This window comes from Cornus florida, unplaced genomic scaffold, assembly GCF_030987335.1.
Source record: "Cornus florida cultivar Cherokee Brave unplaced genomic scaffold, ASM3098733v1 CherokeeBrave_3.0.0_Hap2_Chr02, whole genome shotgun sequence".
In the NCBI taxonomy this organism is placed as follows: Eukaryota; Viridiplantae; Streptophyta; class Magnoliopsida; order Cornales; family Cornaceae; genus Cornus; species Cornus florida.
Genome location: NW_026775572.1, coordinates 55676681 through 55693439, shown reverse-complemented (window position 1 = coordinate 55693439; position 16759 = coordinate 55676681). Strand labels below are relative to the sequence as shown.

Here is a 16759-nt window from a genome sequence, read left to right as displayed (position 1 = left end):
GAGCATGCAAAATAAAGTAATAAAACTATATACCCATTACCCAGCATATAATTAATCCGATGCCAAATACAGGTGTAGGGCATAATATAAGATATATAAAATTCCCATAAATTTCAGTTTTCAACGATGAACAGGTATTTGTATAGTTTTCAAGATGATTATATGTTTGTATTATACAAGACTTGTATTTTAGAGTGTATAATTTGTTAGTCAAATGTTTGGGATGAATAGGCTTAATATCGGAATAAAAATATATATATTTTTCTTAAACTTGTCGGTATGTTAAAGGGGGTTTTTGTCGGACATCAGATCCGTATGGAAAAGAAATTAGGTATATATGAGCGCGTATTCAGCATTACACAACAACTCAAGTGTTTTTTTGTCTGAAAGCAAACGTTTGAACCATTATAGTTGGTATCAAAGTCATAGTCCTTCATCTAGTGTTACAGCAAGTGTCCTTTTAAGCAAACTTACTCGGAGGTGCCCAAGTAGGTTGAGTAAGTAGTACAGTTTGATCGCAACGAGGACGTTGCAAGCTCGGATAAAAATTTAAATTTTTGGATCAAAAGGCAAGTGTACCACTCATTGCACTTTATTGTATTTTTAGTTTTCTCTCTCTTGGTGAACATATAAATATAGTTCTACTATGCTAAATAGATCAACTAAGATACGACTGGTTAAATAATGGTATCGAGGACCCTCAACACGAACATGACTCATTTGTTAAATGAGTTACACAGTTAAATTTTTAAATTTAAATAAATTACCATTCCTTAAATATAATTAAAATATAAAAATACAATGAAAAATTGAGATAATTGAAAAAAAAAAAAAATTTCATGAGAATCTTTTGGATAGTACAATTACAAAAAAATATCTAAATACCATACACATATTGAATTTATATGAAAATAAGAGAATGCCCATAATAATTAGGTCAAAATAGGATAAAGATTAATCAAATTGGTCTAACACAATTATCATAAGACTAATTAAATGGATCCAATTGATTAAACAGAGCTCCACAATACAAACATGACACGATTAGTTAAAACGGATCCACAAAAATATAACACAAACACAATTACATTTTTTCTTATTTTATTTACTTATTTATTATTATTATATATATGTTTTAAACAAAGAACCAAATTATTTCTTAAAATAAACATGATTAAGACCCACAAAACTCCCGGAGATCCGACCCATTGCAGTGGTAAGGTAAGGGGGTTTCCGCAAGTTTCGAGGTGTATTCGGGTATTTCACGATGAAAGCCAACAAATATATAAGCCATCTCTTTTGAGATCTAGGGTTTCATATCAGCGTGGGGTAGGAGCAGCATAGTGTGGTTCTAGGGTTTAGAAAGCTGCAAAAATGGCGGACAAAGCAAACAGAGGAAGAAAGGAGGAAGTCGTCACCAGGGAGTACACCATCAACCTCCATAAACGCTTGCATGGATGGTACTCTCTCTATACATATATCCTCATTCTTAATATATATATATGTGTGTGTTATATATGTATACACATTATTGTGTATATATATATATCATTATTTCCTATGTATTTACATTGTATAGAATCTATAGATGTTATCAATTTATTTTATAAATTTTGATCGATCACTCTGTGATTGTGGAGATCAGTATTTATTCATTTATCATTTTATTGTGATGAAGGAGAGCAAACTTTTTGTGAATATAGTCCACTAAATTGCTCTAGTCATTTCAAGTTCCGATTAAAAAAACTAACTGTGTAATTTTCATTTTTCTACTAATGATCTGTTTGTTCTTGGATTTTTTAATCGAGTTTTCATTTAATGTTTTGATATTTCACCAGGAAGTTTAAGCTGAATTTACCATGTATCTTCGGTTAACTTTGGGAACAAATAAATTACACCTAAATTGCTGCTTCGAAATCTGTAAATACTAAAAGTTTTCTAGTTGCAACGTTGTATTTAGGGGAGTGAATTGATTATCCTCTTGAAGTAGCTTCGTTTTGTTTAGGAAACATCTGATAATGGCTTTCCCCAGTATTTATGTTCTTATTCAAGATGCAACTTTTTGCAAACAATTTCATACCACTTCTCCAAGATTATTTTCCATTTAAATGTTTTTTGGGTCACATAATCCCCTACAAAGTACAATCAGCTTTTTTACTACTTATTTGCTTGTTTAAGTTAATTTTTGGCTGCAAATGATGACATTTGTTCCAGATTCAACTGTACTATAATGAGATTAATTCCCATTAAGTGTGTCACATAACAACCCCCACCTACAAAAAAAGAGAAAAAACAAAAACAAAAATTGAAGTTAAAATCTACCTCCTCCCTCTTATTTCTTCTATCTAATGTCTATCTTTTCCTAAATTGTATAGTATGTCATTCTTAAATGGATGGCATTGAGTGTCCAAGATGAATAATTGTCTAACAAGTCTCTGTTTCCTTAGATATGATCTAACAGGTGTTTTTTTATGGTCATTTAGGCTCCTTAATGTGATGTGTTTGGTTTAAAAAATAATAATTCTTTATTAGATGTCATTGTGATCGACATAGATCAATCCAAGAAATGTTATATAGAGAGTACGTAGAAAGACCTTAAATAAGGGTATATACGGAAAAGTGATAAATATGTACTGCCACATTTTCAAATCTCAACAAATTCTAAACTATTTTGATGGGATTTGAATAAACTATATTTTGTTATTTGAAATCTCCTGAATTTCAATTATGTTTATAATTTTGTCATTCCACAACTCATAGGAATCCCGATTCCAAATCCAAATCCCACCAAAGTTTTTGGTTGACAGTATTATAAGTCATTCCACAATTCTTAGGAATCCAGGCTTTGTTTGGGAGAGCTTCTTGATCTTCAAATTCCTTCCACTTAATGGGCTTTGCAAAATCCATTTTAATGGAAGGAATTTAAAGAAAAAAAGTTGTTTGGTGGATGTATTATTTTAAAAATTCTTTTGACTAAACACAATTTAATTTGACAATTTTATCCTTAATTATCATGAATAGTACAAATGTGATAGCTTAGTTGAATTAATCGGGATTTAGCAAGGAAAAAAAAAATGAAAAAAGATAATTGGAGTAATGGAGTGAAAATCAGAGATGATGGAGCAATAATTAATTGGCACATCAATGTTGTTCATACTTTTATTGTAGATACATTGCTGACAAAGTGAAAATCACCATTACTGACAAAGTGAAGATCAATGTATACATATCGATAGAAGTTGAAGGGAAAAAAAATAAAACGGTGAGAGAAATTGTAGCAGTTTAGCATTATTATTCAGACTCAATTTCATTATTATTTATAGTTATATTAAAACCCTAACTTGGTATGTAAAACAAAAGAGAGGTTTTAATCTATTATATATATATATATATATATATTGAGAATTAGAAAGGTTGTTCAGAATTCTATACAGAGTTGGAAGTGTTTTGGATGAGAGTTCAAATATCTTTATAATTCTTTTGCTCCTTAGTCTTTGAAATCAATCGGAATATTATTTTGCAAATCCTCCACATCCTAGATTAAATGGAAATCAATAGGAAATTTTTTCTGCAAATCCTCCACATCTTGTGTTCTTTCCTTTTAAAATAAGGATAAAATTGTAATTAAAAATTGTTACTTAAAATTAGCCAGACTTTCCTAGAAATAAGTTCCAAAAGCAAGTTTTTCGAGTTTTACTTAAACAGACTTTTTAGGATTTTGACGTTTGTTGGAATTCCTTTTATCGTAGTTAACCAAACACTCATATTTTTTTGAAAAGAGCTTCATAGGCTTGGAAGCCTATTTCAAGCCATCAAAAAGCTCAGCCAAACAGACTCCCAATTTCTTAGGATTCGAAATTTAGGAAATGTAAATAAAAAAATTCAGTCATTACAAATCCCTTTAAAATCGATAGAATTGACGGTATTTGAAACTCATAACACATATTTATGATTTTTGTGTGTATACCCTTACCTAAATTAATTTTGATCTCTATATCTAAAAATTGTACTCCTTCAAGTTATTATTCAGTATCAACACGAAAGCTATTTTTTACTATTGAACATGTACGTTATAAAAATATAGAGAATGCGTAAGGTGTGCGCATTCACAAGTGACCATTACTTACCCAAAGGGTTTTTACAATTTCATTACACACTTATAGTTAGGGTTTCGTTTCGCCCTCGTTTGTTTGGTCTCTCTACCGTTGAGAAGATGTGTAGGGTTCGATTTAAAAGGAGGTCTCAAGTAGGGTTCGATTCGCGTGATGGTCTTGAGTAGGGTTTGATTCGCGTGATGGTCTTGACTGGGTTCCATTCAAAAGATGGTCCAGAGGGTTCAATTCAAATGATGGTCTTGAGGGTTCTGCGTACTTTTTTTATTGGCTAAAAATTCATAAATTCACTATATGCCATATGAGCCCCTATTAGATGTTATTGCGATCAACATAGGTCAATCCAAGAGATGATGGTTATGGGGTGATTTTAATATTTTCTTATGAATTGGTCTTGTGAACTTTATAGAAGGGAATATGATGGGTTGGAGTTGTTGGTTGTGATGGTGGCTATATGCTCCAGTGATCATGTATGTGTGTGATACGAAAAGTGGGACAATGATATACTGTTAAACTTTGTGGCTCAAAATCACCAACTTGAGCTTGCTGGACACTCATGTATTCTTGCTGATCACACATACATATAGCTGATAGAGAAAAGGCTTTTTGATCACGCCTACAAACTTGTTGATCACACTCCTTGGCTGCCAAGAAAGCTAATGCAAGGGTGATGCAAAACAATGCTGAGTTGGCAATTTTGAGCCACAAAGTTTAACAAATCTCCACCTTGGCGAAAAATTCTAAATGAGCCACTGTATCTCTGCCAAACAACTTGTCTTCTCCACAAAACAAATTAATTAAGAATTTTAGTTAAACTTGAGTCATCCTCAAACTTAACCCTCGGGCTCTCATTCTTCAACCCATGCATGTCTTGCGCAACCACGAGCATACCTCCAGTATTTCTGTCAAACTCTAAATGCTTATCAAAGACACCCTCAAAAATTTCAAATTTGACATCTCCTTCAGCAACCTTCTCCAACTGTCCATAGACCACCGGCTAGTAATGAAAAGTCATCTTCTCACCCTTGTGGAGAATATGACGTCCTTGACTTTTCCTCGCATCTCTATTGTGACCAACTACTTGCCTCTCACACATCTTAATGGCACTTGAATGAACTATTTCATTGCCACCAAGATTATTGCAAGTCAATATCACACTTGTCCTCATGGGTCTGCCTCCCTGTAAGGACTGCTGCAATTTCAGTTGCTATCTGAAAACGGATTTCATTCTCCCACCGCGTTGTGTAGTCCCCTCACAACACTTTTGAGAACTAGGATTGTAACTCCTCTTTCTAACTCTTCTTTTGCCAAGACTCGAATACAGATTTCTACGAACTGTAGAAGATCCTGTAGTAGCTCCATCTGTTACTGTACTCCCTTGGAGAAGATACAAATTATTCACTTTGGTGCCTTGTAGCACCACAAGAGAGTCCATCACGATCATCATTGCTCCACCCTCCGTTACAACCTTGTAACCTTTGGAGTCTAGCACACCTAATGAAATAAGATTCATCTTCAGATCCGGTACATGTCGCACGTCGGACAATGTTCTCACCAACCTATTGTGCATCTTGATTTTGACTATTCCAATTCTCAAAATTTTGAAAGCTTTCCTGTCCGTAGTCAAAATCGAACCATCTTTCACCTCTTTATAGGAAGAGAAAGAATCCCTACTGGGACACATATGAACGGAACAACTAGAATCAAGAATCTAACTGTCATTAAATGACATACTTGAACACAAGGTTGTCATCAGAACATATTCGTCACTTTTCGAATCACTCGTTGTAGCAGTTGTCACATAAGCTGCTTCTTGAACCTTCTCTTTGCCATTCCCATTCTTTGCCTTTAGTTTGGGACAGTACTTGATGATGTGCCCTATCTCGTGATAGTAGTAACATTCCACATTTTTTTTAGATCTAGATTTGCCCCTACTACCAGAACTCTTTGTCTCACTTTTGTCTCTTACAAATAGATCCTCGGCCTGTTCATCTCCAATATTCCCAGACACCTTTTTCCTTAACTCCTGAGAGTTCAATGAGGATTTAATATCCTCCATACTAATAGTGTCTTTTCCATAGAGCAATGTGGTAACAAAATGCTCACAGGAAGGAGGCAAAGAACACAACAAAATAAGGGCTTGATCTTCGTCATCAATTTTAGTATCAGTATTTTTCTAATCCAAAATAATAGAATTGAAATTATCAATATGCTTCTTAAGAGGCATACCTTCCTTCATACGAAGGGCGTAGAGTCTCTGTTTCAAGTAGAGTCTGTTGGTGAGAGACTTCGTCATATACAGCCTCTCCAATTTCAGCCATAACTTTGCCGCCGTGTTTTCATCAATAACTTCACGAAGCACCTCATCAGCTAGATTCAAAATAATCGCGCTGTGCGCCTTTTCCTCGACCTCATCCTTGTCCTCATCAGACATAGCTATTGGCAACTTATCCTTCCCGAACAACACCTTCTTTAGACCTTGCTGAGTTAGCAGGGCCTGCATCTTAATGCGCCAAAGATTGAAGCTAATCTTGCCATCAAATTTCTCAATCTCGTATCTAGTCGACATCTAAAAAAACTCCCCAAAATATTTCTCGGTAAATAATACCGTCTTTGTGAACATTACACCAGAATAGTATATATGAACAGTACCGTACGTGTGAATAGTATCTGTACACAGGACACGAACCCGAGCTCTAATACCAGTTTGTTATGAAATAAGGATCGAATAGGAGTTTATGAGAATAAAGAGAAAGTTAAATGACAAGAAAAATAAATAGCACACACACAAATGAGATAAGGATTTACGTGGTTCGGCTATGCCTACGTCCACGGGGAAAAGATAGAACAATATTTATTATGGAAATAAAGAGATACAAGGCAAAGTGTTTTTCATCACCCTTGCATCAGTTTTCTTGGCAGCCAAGGAGTGTGATCAACAAGTTTGTAGGCGTGATCAAGAAGTTTTTTCTCTGCCAGTTATATGTGTGTGTGATCAGCAAGAATACATGAGTGTCCAGTAAGCTCAAGTTGGTGATTTCTTGGCTATAAATAGCCTGCACTCCATGGTGGTTTGGCATCCAAAATCATCAATTCATAGTGAGTTTGTAATATCAGTTAGTGAGTGAGAGATTTTGGGTGTAATTGGGTTTTGGGTGTGAGCCACTTTGCCTTATATCTCTTTATTTCCATAATAAATATTGTTCTGTCTTTTCCCCGTAGACATAGGCATAGCCAAACCACGTAAATCCTTGTCTCGTTTATGTGTGCTATTTATTTTTGTTGTCATTTAATTTTCTCTTTGTTCTCATAAACTCCTATTCGATTCTTATTTCATAACATAAACAATGATGGAGAGTGCTGAAGATAATGGGATTAGTGGTGGTGTATATTGGAAGACTTTAGGGTTTATGATGTGGTTCTATCATGGTGGAGATAGTGTTGTGTCACATGTCGATGATGACACTTAGTGGGTTCTAAACTTCCTTATGAAATTAAGAGTGTGAATGAAAGGCCTTGTTCTCTCTTTAATGCCTCTCATTTCTTCTATTAATTACATCCATTTTTCTTCTTTTTTGGACTCCTAATTTTTTCCTCACATTTTCCTCTCTAAATTTCTCATTTCTTGTTTTTTAGTATATCAATGTAAATTGCTCATATTTTCTTTGTCCAAATTCACCTCTTGCTTCTGTAACCGTAGATTGAATCCAATCGTCTTCTAAATCCATAAGGCAGCTTATGATAATTAAGACATTATTAAGTTTCAATTCAGGCGGATATATTAGCGACAATGGAACTTTCTGCAGGGTGGTTTGGAGGAGAAATTTAAGTTCCATTTGGTGAAATAGGAGGAGGTGTGGAGTCTCAGTTAGTTGAGGGGTTTTGGGGATGAGGAGACTATAGTTGTCCAACAAGTCATTGTTGGGCAAGTGGCTTTAGAGATTTGGAGTAAAGAGGAATAGATTATTGAGGAGGATTGCTGCCTTCGAATTTGAGGAAGCGACTGGAAGTCTAGTGAAGTGAGATCCCCTGGAGGGGTGGGAGTTTGGAAATTCATTCGGAATGAATTCCATTTGGATATTTGGAACAAATTGGATTTGAAAGGAAATGAATTCCTTTTTTTATTTTGGATGCAAAATTGGATTCGGAATGAAGACAATATTATGCCATCTTTGCCTTTGTTAAATAATAAATAGAAAATTTGTTTGGGTAGGAGGGATTACACACAAAGTCTTTAAGTACGACCTGCCCAAGGAGTCATTTGGTGACGTGGGTCCAATGTGGCAGAAAATGCAATATAGCTCAAATGAGTTGGAAGAGAAGCAAAAGAAACGAAGAGAGAGATGTGACATGCGTTTTCAGCTAAATAGTTAAGAGTTGGAAGCTGATAGGATAGAGAGCCAAAAGAAACAAAAATAGTTAACTTTTAGAATAATAGTAATGTTATATAGAGAGTGTAGTGTGTACGTAAAAAGATGTTAGATAAGGGTATATACGGAAAATCCATAACTATGTGTTACTAGAGTTTCAAATCTTATCAAATTCTACATTATTTTGATAGGATTTGAATCATCTAAATTTTGTTATTTGAAATCTCCTGAATTTCAATTTCGCTTATAATTTTGTCATTCCAAAATTCATAGGAATCTCGTTTCGAAATCCAAATCCCACTAAAGTTTTTGGTTTGCAGAACAATCCTTAGTAATCCTGATTCCAAATTCAATTTTTTTGGTTGGCGGAATTGTACACGGGATTTGAAATTTAGGAAATACAAATAACAAAATTTAGCCGTTTCAAATCCCATTAAAGGCAGGAGAATTGACGGGATTTGAAACTCTTAACACATATTTATGAAATATCGAAAAATTATACTCATTTAAGTTATTATTTGCAACAACAAAAAACGCATATCATCTCTCTCTTCGTTCTTTTGGTTGATAAATGTTGAATATAGTAGATTTATGAATTTTTACCCAAAAAAAATGTACACAAAACTCTTAAGACCGTCATCTGAATGGAATCCTCCAGACCATCATCAAGATCCAACCTTAAGGACCATCACCTGAATCGAACACATCATGCGAATCGAACCCTAAGACCATCTTCCGAATCGAACGGTACATACCTTCATTTGAATTGAATAGGAGAGACCAAACGAACATGGGACTATGGGAGAAAGAAACCTTAACTATAAGTGTTTAATGAAATTGTGAAAACCTTATGTTATATATATATATATATATATATATATTTTTTTTTTTTTGGGTGTCTAATGGACACCTGTCCATGCTTGCTCCTTACACATTCTCCATATATTTTATAACATCTATGTTCAACAAAAAACGAAGGGGGTGATAATTTAGAGTGGATATGTAGGGGGGCGAAAAGAAACCCTAACTATAAGTATTAAATGAAATTGTGAAAACCCTGTGGTTTAATATATATATATTTCTGGGTGAGTAATGGACACCTGTCCATGCTTGCTCCTTGCGCATTCTCCATATTTTTTTATAACGTCCATGTTCAACAAAAAACGAAGGGGGTGATAAATTATAGTGGATATGTAGGCTGGACAGGAACGATTGAGAAAAACAAGACAAGAGAGTTCTCAGACTCACAATATTATTCAATAATCAAAAGCTGAATTGTGTGTTTAATTTATGTAGGCAAATAATTAAGCAGAACCTAAAACTAAAAAATACTACCAAAATAACCTTAAAATCCAAACATTACCAAAAATAACAATAAGCATAAAAAACCGTAATTTTTTAAAATCCCAAATTTTATTTCTTTTTTTCTCTTCTCCAAAAGTAATGATGAGGCATGTGCAACTCATGCTAAAGCGTGTCATAATTATATTGTACTTATTTTGGGCTTTATTATTCATTTATTGTGTGGGCAATTTATTGCTAGGATTTGTCTTTATATTTGATACATTATGATCTTAAAAAGGATACCGTACAAGATAAAGTTATTGGTTGTGTGTGGAGGGCTTGAAATGAATTTTGTTTGACACTTTTACCTGAGGCCTGTCCGGACAGTACCTGGATGAAGGATATTTTGTTGTGATTGGATCTTAATTATGAATCCGAATTAAAAAACGGTTTGGATATGTATCTTCGTTGAAAGATTTGTCACGAATTTGGGTCAAATATGGATCTAGATAATTCTTAATTCGATCAAATTTTACTCAAGATCCGGTCCGGATCCAAGTATATTCCACTCCATTTGGAATTTGGTTAAATTATATGGGGCAGATATGGATCATGTTCATAGGATCCGATTTTGATCCTGATTCCAATCCAGATATGGATCTGGAACTGAATTCTACTCCAGTTCGAGCCCCAAGTACATGGCATATTTTGTGCGTAGAAAATTTTAGGCAAATGTAAATTATAGTTGACATAGTGTTGCCACGAACCAGTTTTCTCATTAAATAATGGAGGACAATGTATTTTAACATGAAATCCGGAGACGACTTTGTATGCTTTGGACCTTTAGTTTGTTATTCAATCGTCTGTCAAGTTGCTCGCTATTTCCTTATATACTTGGTGGTTTTTAAATTCAAATGTGCAGCACATTCAAGAAGAAGGCTCCAAACGCCATAAAGGAGATTAGGAAATTTGCCAAAAAGGCTATGGGGACAACTGATGTTAGAGTTGATGTGAAGCTGAACAAGCACATATGGAGTCGTGGAATTCGGAGTGTGCCTAGAAGAATTCGTGTCCGCATTGCACGAAAGAGAAATGACGAAGAAGATGCTAAGGAGGAGCTTTACTCACTAGTCACTGTTGCTGAGATACCAGCGGAGGGACTGAAGGGGTTGGGCACCAAAATCATTGATGAAGAAGAGTGAAGTATCTATGTTGCGAGATCCTAGGTAACTCCAATTTTGTGCTGTATCTTTTTTTTTTTTTTGGTTTTTTTCATAATCTAGAGATATTTTGGTTTGGTTTAGGCTCTCTTGCCAATCCATCCATCATAGATAAATTTTACCTTAAAGATTGTTTGTGGTTTATGAATCAGTCTGGTGGACATCTGTGTTCCAATTTATAATGCTCAAGTTGTCCTGAAAACTTCTGTTTGCAGGTAGAGCCTCAAAAGCTTAAGTTGGCCGACCTGTTTTAAATTGAATTATTTGCAGTTGGAATATTGAAAGATAGCCAGAAAACCCTCTGTATGGAGCGCATTTTAGGACTATTTATTAAATAAAAGGCCCCTAATTTATTCTCATCTTGAACTGATGCCATATGTTGACTGTTGGGCAAATCAGATCCATTGTTCTTATATTTTCACATTCATAGAAAAAGACTTTAGTCCTATCTTTTGGCTATTTTCATCTAAACAAGAAACTGAGTAATGCTATTTTCAACAAAGTAAAAAAAAAGACCTTCCAAAGTGAACTACTAGATGCTAGTAAATCAACGGAAGACCCTACTTTTAATCTTCCTAGTTCAATGGTCATAACAAGCAACAGAAGGGTTAGTTAATCTTTAACTTACTTTTCCTCTCTAATAATTTCATAGTAGTTTTTTGAGTTTTAGTAGATCAGTTGTAATTTTAGGTTCCTTTTTACTCTTTTACCTCCTTATGTATATCATTTTTTATGGGTGCAAGTGCATATATGTTTCAGTAATGAATATTATAGCTGCAATAAATCTGAAACAATTCGCCAAAACATCGTTTTTCTGATGGAGAGAATTCAAAAGGCCTACAATTTGTTGAGGCCTGGGTTTGGGATTTTATAATTTATTGAAGTTGGGTCATAAGACACTTGCAGATGAGGTCCTGTGATGGCCTGTAGTAGCAGGTAAGCGAGTCTTCACGATCGCGGGTTCGTATTTGTATTGTGCTGCAGGTGTCCTAATTGGGCACTAGGAGTGATGCCAATTGCCACATGCTAGGATCCTGGTAAGGTTGCTACAGCCTACAGGTCTGGTTGGTGTTGTAGAATTTGTGAACAGAGTTGCAAGAACTTTTTTGGGCATTTCAGGTTGTATGCTATTTGGTGTGTTGATGTAAAGGGGTTCAAGGTTGAGGTTGAAATCAATCATAACTTGATGATCGAGATAGGGTTTGGACATTTGATTAGATCTTGAATTTTGTGCCTCACAGGTCAGAATGAAACCTTTTTATTTTTATTTTTTTGTGATTGATACAATTGGTTTGGAATGCATCTTTGTGGATGGAGAAATTGGAGATGCGTACAACATTAGCACTTCGAAAAGAGTTGGATGGATTCAAATCCTTTTCTTTTGGGTGTAGACATTAAATTTATGGTGATTTAATTACCACTCAATTGATCAATTTTATTGATTGGTAAGTCAAAAAGTCTAGGACTCACAATCTCCTAAATAGCATTTGACTAACCATGACAGTTTGACCAGTTCAAAATTGCCAACTCATTGTAGAGAGTATGAGCTGCACTGTGACTAGGAAGATCCAAACGGACCAATTTTATTCCACTGGAATGATATGGTTGCAGTAGGGTTGAACTGAGAACCAAACCCGACCCAGTTTAGACTCCTAGTTTTAAAAAGAAAATTAAAACTATAAACTATCCATTTTTATTTTTGATTCGAGTTATTATGATATCTGGACGGAAAAGTCGATCACTTCAATGCCAAAACCCTTGAATGACTGAAACTTCGAAAATAAAACTCTTAAGTCCAAAGAAAACCTTGACGTAGGTCACTCGAGTTGAGGTCACCAGGTATGGCACGTGATAAGGGTATGACCTTCTCATATACCTGCGACTGCTCCTAGACACTTGAGAAGATCCAAACGGACCAATTTTATTCCACTGGAATGATATGGTTGCAGTAGGGTTGAACTGAGAACCAAACCCGACCCAGTTTAGACTCCTAGTTTTAAAAAGAAAATTAAAACTATAAACTATCCATTTTTATTTTTGATTCGAGTTATTATGATATCTGGACGGAAAAGTCGATCACTTCAATGCCAAAACCCTTGAATGACTGAAACTTCGAAAATAAAACTCTCTGTCCAAAGAAAACCTTGACGTAGGTCACTCGACTTGAGGTCCCCAGGTATGCCACCGTGATAAGGGTATGACCTTCTCATAGACCTGCGACTACCCCCCCCCAAAAAAAATCTGTTACTTCTATTAGTGGTGGTGTATTTTTATTCCCCCCCAACCCAAAAAGTCTGTTACTTCTATGAGTGGTGTATTTTTATACTTATTAAAGGTAATTTAGTATGGAAAATTTTAAATTGACTCCCTCAAAATTTTCTGTAGCTTCTATTAATAGTGTATATTTATAATTATTAATAGTAATTTACTATAGAAAAATTAAAATTGGTTCCCCAAATTTTCAAAAAATACTTATTTTTGTTTCTTATTTATGATTATTAAAGATGGTTTGCAAAAGAAATTGCTTGTATTAAAAGTCTAACAAATCTTTTTTTCTTTTTCTTTTTCTTTTTTTGGGAAGGTTATTATTGCAATCTTGATATAACATATTAGTACTCTATTCATTTCCTTCATAGGTTTATTATTATGAATTAAAAATATATAAAAAAAAAATTTAATTTGACAACTCATTTATCGATTGTCATATGTTTTTCTCTCTATTTTTTCTTTACATATCATTTATAGACATGTTAACGAAAAAAAAAAAAAAAAAAGAAATCTAAAATGCACTAAAAAAATTTGTTTATTAAAAAAAATTTAATTTTATATTAATAATTTAGCCCCCTCCAAATTTTATATTTCTGGCTTCGCCCTGACGGTAATAGGACTGACCAAAGGGATGGTAAACATGCACTGTGACTGAGGTCCCTACAATCACCATTATTTCTCTGCCCAAAGCCTTTAATGTGCCAACCACCGCCATTATTTGCCCAGTCGAATATATTTAATGCATACATTAAATGCTTAACATGCTACGCCACACTAAGCCATAGTGAAATGAAGGAATTTTAAAGGGATCACGTCCCCGACTCTAAGCACCGGACGAAGGCCAAGCAAGTGGAGATCCACTTAGTATTACCCATTATAAATTGATGTATTATGACAAGCAAGAAGAAGCTGTCACGAAGACAAACACATCGCTACCTTCACCATAACTGTGTTTTTTTTGCTGTTCCAACTTGGAAGTTGGAACAGGAGTAAACTTGACTTTTCATATTTCTGTGTGATCGTGTAGTAATTTGTATGTGGGGTACATAGAGAGACATGTATAATTGTTTTGTTTATTAATGTACGAGAACAAAATTTACTATTGGGGAATGAACATATTAACTGTGGAATATGTATATACTTGACCACGTACATGCATAGATACATGTTCTGTAACAAATAAAATGCCCAAAAGTTATGTGGTCCTGTATGTATGAGTTACAAAGGTGCTGTGTCAAGTATGCAATCAGTGAAGCAAAGGTTGGGATCGACATTGGTAAATACACCGGTAGGAGTTCGAATTCTCACATAAAGAGGTCAAGTATGCAATCAGTGAAGCTTTTGCTGCTTTTCAGATTGGTAATAAACTGGCGGGCATGGTTTAGTGGGCGTTATTGGCTCAGTTGCAATGCATCACACACACACACACAATACACACATACACACACACATATATATTTTCTGGTGTGTGCTTTCTAATTTTCCTTTCTTAAGATGTATGTCAAGGATGAAGGTTCGGCTTTCTATCAACTCCTTAAAGCATGTCTATTTTAAATTTGCATCTATGCCTCCAATGAGTCCCTTTTCGCTCATTATCCTTGAATTGAATATTTGACATTTTTAGTTCATAATATTTGAAAAATAAAAAATAAAATAAATTCAACAACCCAATTCATGCAACCTTATATCCAGACTTGTGAAGCACTTGCTGCTGCAGAATAATCCAATTTTAAAATGGGATAACATGCTTGATAAGGCATGAGTTCTACTATTAATATGAACGGCCACTTGCTGCTACTACAAGAATTGCTTTTGTTTTCTTTTCCTCTTGCAGCAACCGCAACAATTTGAAAGGTTGACATAATCGGGAATTTCTGGATCTATGTTTATTTTCAACTCTAAGTATCTTACCAGGTGATTGGATTGAATGACATATTTTTTTTAATTATGTAAATAATAGAAAATTTGTAGTCACTTTTATATCAATAAAATTGATTACATGTTTTCACACTTTTGATCCTTAAATTTCAAACAAGAGATATCTATTATTATTTCACAAATTTTATTTTAATGAGTTGGGAGTTAATGGGATTTAGGAACAAGGGGATTCGCACTTACTTAAGGTCGGATTTTTATTACTCGGATAACAAATCCGCAAGATAATTTTTTTTTTTCTTCTCTGATCAAAATTAAATTGTTTAAAAAGGTTAATGATATTTTATTAGGGTGCGTTCAGTAACGTTTTCGTTTTTTATTTTTGCAATTGTAAAGAAACAGAAACATAATTTTTTTTTTTCGAAATAAAAACAGAAAGCAAAAATAACATTTAGTAACTTTTGCAATTGTCACAATTTTAATAATAAAAAATAAAAAGCAGTGTTTAGTAAAACATTTGTTAAATTTATTTTTTTTTGGAAATTTTTTTAATTTATTTTTTCATCCATCTATCAAAATCTAACTTTCAATCACAATAAAAGATATAATCTAAATATATATATATATATAGAGTAAGATAAACGTACAATTGTATAATGTATATATATAGAATATAAAAATAGATTTTATATATAGATATATATTAACAAAAAATCTGAAAACAAACCACAACCAATACATGTACAACAATCAAAAAAGGGAAAAAATAAATAAAAAAATACAGGGCGTACAATTGTATAATGTATATATATAGAATATAAAAATAGATTTTGTATAATGTAGATATATATAGAATATAAAATACTAATGGAGTAATATCAGTGGTTGTGTATTAATGGAAGTATGTCAGTTGTTGCGTCAAAAACGAGAGAAATAGTGGTAAAAACGTCTCCTCAGCTACAGTGAAAAAACACATGAAACATCATTTTGATGTGTTCTCTTTTTTTTTTCCATAAAAATGAGAAATGTTTTTCATTAAGAGGAAACAAAAACAAATTACTAAACATGATTTTTGTATTTGCTTCTCCTTGTTAAGGATTGACAACAAAATACAAAAAATATTTTGGGTTACTAAACACATCCTTGACTATTACATAACAATGTTTATTCTTCTTTTTTATTATTTTTTTAAAAATTCGAGAAAGTTTTTACCAATTTCTAGTTATATAAGAATAGTAAGAGTACCTTGTGGCTGATTGGGCCTGTTGGGCTTTTTTGCCCCTTCGGCTGGGTATCTATTAAAGATATATTCCATCATTCCTAATATAATTATTCACAGTTTACAAAGTGAACAATTATATTAAAATGGAGGGAGTGTAAACCATGATCAGGGGCACCTCGATGTAAATCGGAACCTTAGGCAAAAATGAAAAGTGACATTTTCATATCATAATATGCAATATATTAATTATTATATAATAATTAATTGAAAATTACCCTTCTTGCATTTTGAGATGTAATATAACCTGATTTAGAAAGCCCCCAATTTAATGCTATTGCAAATTCTTCAATTAAAGAATTGTGCATTCAAATTGAGATTTGAGACTAATGAATATTGAGTCTGAGAAGG

At 33.7% G+C, this 16759-nt stretch overlaps 1 protein-coding gene across 2 annotated transcripts; it reads left to right on the top strand.

The window, feature by feature from the left end:
• Positions 1-1303: 1303 nt before the first annotated feature.
• LOC132295033 (large ribosomal subunit protein eL31) lies at positions 1304-11345 on the top strand. 2 transcript variants are annotated; one of them, XM_059793107.1, is made up of 3 exons: positions 1304-1460; positions 10689-10992; positions 11202-11345. In XM_059793107.1, exons 1-2 carry the CDS (start codon positions 1375-1377, stop codon positions 10966-10968), a joined length of 366 nt encoding a protein of 121 aa, XP_059649090.1. In that variant the 5' UTR covers positions 1304-1374; the 3' UTR covers positions 10969-10992; positions 11202-11345. The 2 variants fall into 2 exon arrangements, with proteins under 2 accessions (XP_059649090.1, XP_059649089.1); XM_059793106.1 differs by having other exon boundaries at positions 10689-11345.
• The last annotated feature ends 5414 nt before the right edge of the window (positions 11346-16759 follow it).

Bases quoted from the DNA above. Each gene is read 5' to 3' on its own strand.
- LOC132295033 (XM_059793107.1), top strand. From the start codon at position 1,375: ATGGCGGACAAAGCAAACAGAGGAAGAAAGGAGGAAGTCGTCACCAGG. The intron at 1,461-10,688 runs GTACTCTCTCTA...TCAAATGTGCAG, and splicing joins CATAAACGCTTGCATGGATG to CACATTCAAGAAGAAGGCTC.